A 9,560-nucleotide genomic window follows, 5' to 3' on the forward strand; every position below is an offset into this window, starting at 1 on the left:
ATCGAGAAAACATTACACTTGCATAATTCCAACGGATTCAGGACGAAATTATTCGGGAGAAACTCAAGACCAAGAAATCGTTTTAAAAATTCCTCCTCCAATTTGTTTTCTAGTACATTAAAAAAAAAAAAAAAGAAGTTAAGCAGCCACATACTTTAAAATTTGCATAAAATCTTTGCTAGCTTGGACATGGTTTTCCTGCATGCAAGTTGCAAGTACATTCAATTATGTTTTAACTTGTGCCATATGATACATCTGTTACCATTCAAAATCTCCTTGAGCTCTTTATCCCAAAGGGCAAAATATTTCAAACGTCAATGTCAATAACGTTGATATCTTTGACGACCTAGCTCGTCGTCTTTTGATTTCTTTAATTAGCAACGAAATGCAGCCAGTTTTGGACTCGCAGGGCCTTGGAATTGGTATTCTTGTGACAATGTCGAATAACTACAAACAGAAAAGACACAAATTTAATGCCGGCCAAATTTTACAATGCTTCTATGAGTTTAATTAACTTAATCAATGTCTCCAAAACTATATGAATCATTATCGTTGCTCTTTCAGCCAGGAATTCGCCCATCACCTTCCTCTTGCCTATAGTCTCCTATCCCTTTATTCGTCACTGTAATGTGTGGAATGTACTAGCTAGGCCCCGAATTTTGGCCCGACGCACAAAAAAAGTGGGAAGAAATGGAGAGAAAGTTCAACAGAAACTTATCGAACAACGTCAGAGGAGGATCGTTAGGTCTGCAAAAGCAAGTATTAGAGAATAGGCGTAATCGCAATGAAAATGCCCCCGACCTGACCGATTTTATGAATGATATGTTCTTTGGAACGGCTAACACAGAGAAAAAAGTGTACAATTTGAGGGGTGGTGAAGGTTTGAATGATGATTCAGATAGTTTTGACTCCAGCAGAAGAAGTGTTAGTAGTACATCAACTCAGGAATGGCTTGAGGAAGCCAAGAGGATGGTTGCTCAATCTCCAGCTAGGTGTGAGTCACCTTCCAGGCTTGTTGGCTCCCCTCGGTTTGCGACTGCTCGATCAACAACTCCTCTTGATAAAAGAGACCCTCTTTCGAGATCTGCTAGAAGGTAACAATAATATTTTGTCCCTTGATCATTTTTCATGTCAAATTCAAGAAATGGTTGAATTAGGATTGCTGTTGTTTTCAGTTTTCATGCATGTTGATGCCTTTCTGAGCCTTTTCCCTCTTGGGCTTATTCAAAGAAATTTAGTGCTAGGATTTTAAAGGTCCGTCTAGTATATTTATATACTTTGACACATATGGTCCCTTTACATCTCGAAATGGTTGTTTTTGAGAGTTGAGAACCGGGTAATTGAACAAAATTAAAAATCACGACAAGATTAATATCGTTCTAATTTGTTCAATCCGAAATAAAGACTAATTTAGTTGGACCTATTTGATCCAATTTTGGTTTCATCTCCAAAATCTTCTAAATTTCTTTCGACTCATCTTGGTCGCTTTACAACCCTAAAAAATGACATTTGAAAAGAATTAATTACCCCAAAATTTGAAAACAATGTACATATGATTTTGTTTTTCTTAATACAAGAGTGTTAGGGCGAATACAAATGATTACTTCTAAACAATATCTATGCAATATATAAAGTCAGACAGATAACAGTTGGTATAAACATTTTTTGTCATTTTTTAAACTTTCAATTTTATCCTTATAGAAACTAATTTTTACCTTAATTAGCTAATCATATTTTACTAACATAACTGTTTATAACTACCTTAAGTACTATAACTATCAAACTACTATGTCCTTATAAATCAAAGTTCTTTTAATTAATTTATATAAATTGTATTTATGTGAAAAATAAAATTCATATAATAGTAATTTATTTTAATTATTTTTAAATTACACACACATCATGTGTGCCCTTAACACTAGTTATAAGTATTCGAACAACATTCCACACAAATAGTGAAACAATGAACCTACCTACACAAATGATCTAATTTGTTGTGATTGAAAGAAATAAAGTTTGGGAGCACATTAAGAACATAAGTTCCAAAAATTAGACTCAGATTTTTCCCTTTTGAAATGCATGCAGACATAGAACATTGGAGGGTGTCAGTGGAGAAATTCTCTCAAAATCAGCAAAACACAATCGCAATAAATCACAAGCCGATTTATACTCTCCATCAGAAGCAGAGGAATCCCCTGCATCAGCAATCCAAAAATGGTTCTCCAACATTCTCAAACCCCAAAATGGCTCCACCGTCTATCATAACCCCACAATCCCATCAGACCCCATCCCGCCAAAACCAATCAACAATATAGGGTCCCCACCCCTTCCACCCCGCCAATTAACACCCAGAAAATCCCGGTTCCAGAAAGACATTGACGGATCTCAGCCACACTTGATCCCGCCTCCATCTAACTATCCGTTATCCAAACGAACTTTTAAAAGTCCCTCCAACATCAATCCTTCAGCTACAACAAATTTAGCAACCATTTTGGACACCCAATTGCTCTCTCCGCCAAAGCATCTCGTGGAATCTGCTCAACGGAGATCGATTTCGGCGTCTACTTGCTCAGTACCGGAGACTCTGATGGCATCCAACACGGCCGTGTCACCACAAAGAAGATCAGTATCGGTATTCCCCAATGACAGACCTTTGACTAGAGATAATTTGATTGAGCAATTGCAAGCCCAAGAATCGAAGAATCAAGCACTCAATAGATTTTTGAAAGAGCAGAGGCCGACAATGAAGAAAATTATGAGTGGAGAGATCAATGGGAAGGCCAAGATTGTGCTTTCTGGACCTTCAAACAGTTGAGTATAATTTCATTGCACTTTCATTTCCGAAGTAATTTCTTTGGTCTACTTGTTTTTGAAAAAGAAAAAGTTTTGGATACTTGTCATGCATGATATGTGGAACCTAAATTTTAAATATTATACGCTATCGAGCTCTAATTATGGACTTTTTGTTTGATGTATATTAGTGGAAGTTAGGTGTTACGTGTCCTAGATGACATGTATCTCATATCTTCTCGTTTCAAGAACTCTTTTTGAATTTGAATTTGAATTCTTGCCTTACAAAAATTATTCTCCCATACACCCTAAGGACACTTTGTTCGATGTAGGTACTAGTTCAATGGTGGCAGCAATATGTTATACATGGTTGATGGAGAATAGGATGAAGGCTGATAATGAGGGAAGAGGGAGTGAAGGAACTAATGGGGAATTACTGGTGCCTGTAATGAATATGAGGAGAGGGAAAATGTGGAAGCAGAAGCAAGCTGCTTGGCTTTTTCACCATGTTGGTATTGATGCTTCTGCTTTACTTTTCTCTGATGAGGTAATTCCCATTTGTTTCTCCTTGATAGTTTTAGTACTGAATGCCTATTTATTGTGTTCAGAAAACTAATTTCATGATCAAGAAAAAACAAGTAGCAACTGAAGGATTAGAAATAGATGATTCCACATTATATTGAAAAATCATGGTTGGCTAGCAATCAATTTTGGTCCATGTTACAGTTGTTTGAATTTTCAAGGTCCAATTGTTTTAGTCATTGGACCAACAAGTCTCTAGATAGGCCAGGATTCAACAATATATTTATATGAATGCTGGAATGTCTCTAGAATCAGACTGAAACACTGTGATATAATTGTTTATGCAACTTCATTCGTTGAACCCCTAGCAGAATGGTTCTCTGATTTTGTCACTGCCAAATGATGTCAGGTGGATTTGGAAACGTTAATGATGACTAAGAAGTTGAGCATCCTCATCATTGGCGAAGACATTCTCCAAAAAAATGGCGAGGTTAATTTTATTATGTAAATGAGTTCGAGTTGTGCAAAAAGGTGATTTCTGTTGAAAGATAATTCATGACCTGATTTTCTTCTCCTGGCGTTTTTCTTTTCTTTTCTTTTCTGTTCTGTTCCAAATCTATAGGTTGGATCTGCATGTACCATTCTTACGGACAACTACTGCGAGGATGCCTATGATTTGCTCCAAACCCCCATGCTGAAGAAACTTCTGGTAAAGCCAAATGATTCTTTTCTGACATGGCTGCATTTTGTCTTTCCATTATGCTATACATATTTCTGCGCCTCTGAATTCTTTCAGGCACAATTGATTTCCATTTTTTGAGACAGTAAAATCATTAGCATCTCTTTGTCAGCTTGCAGGTATTCTATTAGACACACAAAACTTGAATCCATCTGCTAAGTTGTCTATGACTAGAGATTCAGAGGCAATTCAACTGCTCCTAGTAGGATCAGCCCCCACTTACAGAAATTCTCTATTTGATCAATGTATGTCCTACTTCACTTAACTACTGAGAAAAATTCATCATGGCAAAGTAATTGAACTGATAACCTTGGTTTTTCTTTCAGTGATGCAAGATCAAAGAGATGACGCTTTCTCTGGAGTTTTGCAGAAAAATTATGTCAAGCCTCCTACTGAGTGTAAGTCACTAGCTTTACTATCGTGGATCTCTACAGAATGCTTCCTAGTGTTTCTTTGTAGAATACCACAAAATTCTGCTTCAAAATTCCAAATGTCTCGTTGGCTTCATTAAATGGCATAGCTTGTGCGATCTTTTTCTTCGAGTTTGTAGCCATTTGCAAGTTATTGAAAGGACTTCACTTAGTCCACCGAAGTAAGACAAATACACAAGGATAAGCAGCAATATTACCATATCGTTGCAACTGTCTTTTGTTTTGTATTTGTGACTGTACTTTTTCTCACCACCACTTGAAGATGGAGTGCTTGCATTGCAGTTCTTTTCATCTTAATGCAATGGCGTTGTACATTATGCTTATGCAAGCTTTATCGTTCCTCCCCAGCCCCAGTGCATATATTGTAGAGATGCACAATAAATTGCTCTTAACTGAAACGGTAATATCATTTCAATCTTAGACTTTTCACTGATGAATATAGGTAACAATAGCAAGGGATCAACACTAGATCAGCAAATTTCTGATAAAAATACAGATCAAGAAGGGGTAGCCCCAGTTGCAGATAAAAGTCCTAAGGACGCGCAAAATGCTAAAGCAAACACAGTGTCACCAAAGCCAGGTAACTGTATTCTGTTGCTTTTCAATTTTTGTGTTATTTCTTCGCAATTTTAGCTTGGATTGTCCTTGCAACTTCCAGAAAGCAAGGAAATTTAAGTGAGGGCTGTTCATATGAATTTACACCTATGTTAATCAAGTAAACTCTATCGCAAACTTCTGTAAAGAACTCGTACTGATTTGATTTCAGAAATTTTCTGCTCTGAGAGCTTGTTTTGTTTCTATATGAAGTGCCCATATTGATGGTCCAAAAGATAATTACTAGTCATGGTTTCGAAAAATATCTATATTCTACTACGTAAAATTAGTATATAGATAAGTTTTCCGTGTTAGCGAAGATCATCATTGGCGCATTGATTAGTAAAATATAATCAGTCATGTGTTGATTATTACTGAAGATTATACAAATTTTCCATGTTATAATTATGAATGGTTAATAACTTTTGCAATGACATACGCTACATTCTCTTGTCAATGTCTGCTTTTCAAATGAGAATATTATTAATAAGAAGAGATATATTAAAGGCATTATGAAAGATTGAAAAAACCCAAAAATTTATTCTTCTCAATTCCCATGGTGGTCCAACTGCAAGTAATAATAATCCTCCATAATGCAGTTTCTGAACCCAAAAAAAATGTTACTCTTATGTACTGCACTTCCAAATTGTCAGTTCAATTTTTTTGATTCAACAAGTTCATGTATTCGGATCATATGTTTCTAGCTCATCAAATTGGCTGGTGACCATCATTTATTTCTTTTTAACAGGTAAACCTATACCAACACCTACAAAATCTCCTGCAGTAACACCAGCTAAAGCACCTGATACCAATCGTGGAAAGAATACTTTCTTCTTGGCAAAATGGTTCGGATTTGGCTCGAAATGAAAACAAAAGAGATCCATGTTCTCATTGAATTATCGGTGTGATGGTGTGCTGTTTAAAGTTTTATCCAGCTGATTCTTTGTGAAGCTGGTGAGATAGTTTTTAGAAGTTTGTTGTGGTTCTACAAATATATATTTATTTCATACATATTTTTTTACCAAAGACAATATTGGGGCCAAAGTTGGTCAATCCTGTGATCAGAGTTTCTAATTGAAATTGATTTGTTCATTATTTATCTTTACTACTGCTGCTAACTTGTAAGGTTCATTGGATCTTTTAAGGTGAAGAAGACCCCTTCAATTGGTTGTCTATCCTTAGTTTTATCTTCCTTAGCCCAATATTATGTCAGGTGTGCAGTCAGTAGTAGGGTGCCGCATTTGGTAAAATTGAAGTATGAAAACTAAAATATAAAATCTGAAATTTGAATTCATTAAATTATTGAACGGTTAAGTATTCAATTTGATATATTTGAATGTAATCACATTAAGTGACAAGTGAATAACTTATCAGTTATTTTTAGGAACAAGTTTTGTTTAGAAAATTCAGCGTCACTTAATTCATTCAGAAGTTCTATTTTTTGTTATCAAACGTATCTGAATATATTAAAATCTTAATCTATTAAATTTAAATACCAAATCAGATTATCAAACATATCTTGCAATAATCAAGTGGGCTATCGATCTTTTCAGGTAGATATATCAGTAAGGCCAAGTAGTCAATGTTCATTTATGTCACTTGGTAGGTATCTTGGTAAAATTATTTGGGCCACAAAAGCAATGGTCGGTTTTCTAGAAAGGTAAAAGCCTTTGGGCCACAACAGCAATGGAACCACTTCTTGTTTAGAAGCTTGTAATCTTGTATTGTTGAAGTTAACTAAATTGAACATCTTGAATTGTGAAGTTAATTTGATACCATATACATATCAAGAGCATGTCTCTCCACTCTACTTTTAACATATCATCCAATTTCAGCTGAAGAAGAGCTATAATTAATTGAAGGGGAAAGGTTAGGAATTAGTGAACCTCAGCACATTTATTTTTTTTTCCGCTTTTCTTGTTTATTCCTTTCATTATCCTTTTTCTTTCTTTGGGTGGGTGTACAAGCTTTTCTAGTTTGTTATGTCATACACATCACAAAAAGCTCCAAAATATGCATCACATTCACAATTGTTTGGCCAAATGAAGATATACAATGAAGTATGACAATATTGAAAAATATTCTGTATACAGAATTAAGAAATCACAAATATCACATCTAAGTGCTCACTTATCAAGGTCAGATCAAGATTGGCTGTAGGAAAACAATATGGAGATGCCTCTAGATGAGGAATAATTGGGCATGTATGTTGTGCAACCTGTCTTTTCCAATTATGCCACTTGTTCAATCCCAGCTGTTAACTAAATCCCAACCCCTCTTTGGACCCTACTTCCATGCCATGTGCTTGCCTGTTCTATCTCAATCCAGTCTTCATCCTCACCACATTCCACATTGGCCCGCATGACTTGAGTCTCATCTCATTTTCCCATGGCTCTTTGGCTTTGATGATAATCATGATAATGATGTAATGAATTAGCATTGGCCTAATTGTAACTCCAAGCATAGAGAAACAGGCAAAAATCAGATGAACCACTTGCACTAAACCCCTCCAATGAACCAGAACTCACTGTTTGTGAAGACAAGGAAGATGCAAATGGTGGAGAGGATGATGTTGATACTAATGAAGGAGATGATGATACCAATGTTGGTTTGAAGATGAACAGTGCATGCCTTAAACCAGGACTAAATAGCCAATCATGAACATCCCAATACACTTCTAATCTTACTTTATTCATTTTAATTGAATCATTGCCTCTGAATTTCCACTGCAGGTGTTTGACATGAATAACCAAATTCCCATCTATCCTTATCTCCATCTCAGGATCAACCCCATTTGGAGAATTTGCATTACTGAGGTTCCCACTGTTGTTGCTTCGGCTTTTGCACTCAATTGCAATCTCATGTATTCTCCCCTTCTCATGAAACTTAACGCTAGTGAAAAACTTCTTCTTACCAAATATATGTTCTTTCCTTGATACTAAAAGGGGATCAATAAGAGCTGGTCTGCAGCCTGTCTTCCTATAGGCATCCTTCTTCAAGTCACCAATAAGTAGCACAACTTCTTCATCATAAACTACTGCAACATAATACTCAGAGCTTGGCTCTGTCTCACCATTAAACTTTGCAGCCTTGAGATCCCAAAAGATGTCAACAGGCTTACCTTCAACAAGAAAGCGTTTTGATCCTTGTTTTCTCCAGAAGTACCATGGCTTCAGCTCAACTTTGCATGTATACTGGCTCTCTCCTTCAGGCCCTTCAACTGAAACAGAAAGGCCATGGAGTAGCAAATTTTTGCACCAAGTAATGGTGATCAACCTGCATTGATCTGCAATTTTTGTCCGATAAACTGACATGAAAACACTCTGTCCTGACCTGGTTACTCCAGCTGAATCATCCATCAGCTTCTCACTGGATGAAAAGCAGGCAGGAATGAGAACTTGGTCCTGCATCATTACTGACTGGAGCTTTTCAAAGCTTGAACACAACACTTCCGTTGGAAATGGAATTAGCCCACAAGATGAGGAAAATGAGGGGTTTGGAGAAGTGTATTGACATAGAAGTAGAAGAGATCTTAGTCACTAAATGTTATTCAGTTACAGATGCTGCCAAAGTTGTTCTTGGCAGCATTAATGAAACCTCAAAATAAACAACGTGTCTACAAACTAGCATGTAGATGGCAGATGAATAAGAGTGAGTGAAGAGCTACCCTTTTATATTGAATTATCATATGTCTTCTTACCTGGCATTATTTTAATTTTACCTGGTAGTATTATTGCTTTTTGTGTATCATTGGTTATTGGAGTATAATCTATTCAATATTCTTTTCAAGAAGACAAATTTTCTGAATCCAAGGTATGCTTGATTCTGTTAACAGTTAAAATACTTACTTCCGTGCATGGTAAAGATGCAGAGAAGCAATCTTCATCAGATTATGGGCATAGGTTTCTGCGTACAATTTCAACTCCTCTTCAATGCATGACAGCACATGTGCGAAGTTGAGGGTTAATGAAGACCAGTCAAAATTTATTAAAGGTAAAAGGGTTAAAGGAAAGGATGATAGTAACATAGAGTTTGTTTTCCAATGTGACACTTCAAACTTTTTATTAACCTTGTTTGGAAAGTACTACTGGTAGACAGTTGGCTGTACCAGCATATAACATAGTCAAATTTTTACTTAAATATCCACTTTTAAATGTTTGATTTCATCTTTCAAACCGTGTAATCCTAATACAATTCCAATTGATGAATAACATATAAAGTTAGAGTGAGTTTATAATATTGAATATGTAATACCATCAGATTGCAAATTGATCACTTTGGCTAATCATCAACTCTAGGTCATGTATAGGCCTTATTAACTGCCTATCATTTAGGTTTAAGCTACATTCAAATGACAAATTAATTCTATTTCACTTTAAAGAGTTTACTTTCATACTAAAGTTACATTAGACTTAATGAGAGATTTAAGTGCAAGTTAGCCATTTATTATCATAAATAATCTAGAGAAAGTCACTGACCCAAAT

The 9,560-nt window shown here is 35.8% G+C and overlaps 1 protein-coding gene across 1 annotated transcript; it reads right to left on the reverse strand.

The window, feature by feature from the left end:
- Positions 1 to 7,100: 7,100 nt before the first annotated feature.
- Positions 7,101 to 8,704, reverse strand: LOC113768632. The gene is made up of 2 exons (XM_027313069.1): positions 8,198 to 8,704; positions 7,101 to 8,110 (listed from the first exon to the last, which is right to left on the reverse strand). The coding sequence occupies exons 1-2, from the start codon at positions 8,487 to 8,489 to the stop codon at positions 7,521 to 7,523; spliced, it is 882 nt and encodes a 293-aa protein (XP_027168870.1). The 5' UTR covers positions 8,490 to 8,704; the 3' UTR covers positions 7,101 to 7,520.
- Between the last annotated feature and the right edge of the window lie 856 nt (positions 8,705 to 9,560).

Source organism: Coffea eugenioides, chromosome 4, assembly GCF_003713205.1.
Source record: "Coffea eugenioides isolate CCC68of chromosome 4, Ceug_1.0, whole genome shotgun sequence".
NCBI lineage: Eukaryota > Viridiplantae > Streptophyta > Magnoliopsida > Gentianales > Rubiaceae > Coffea > Coffea eugenioides.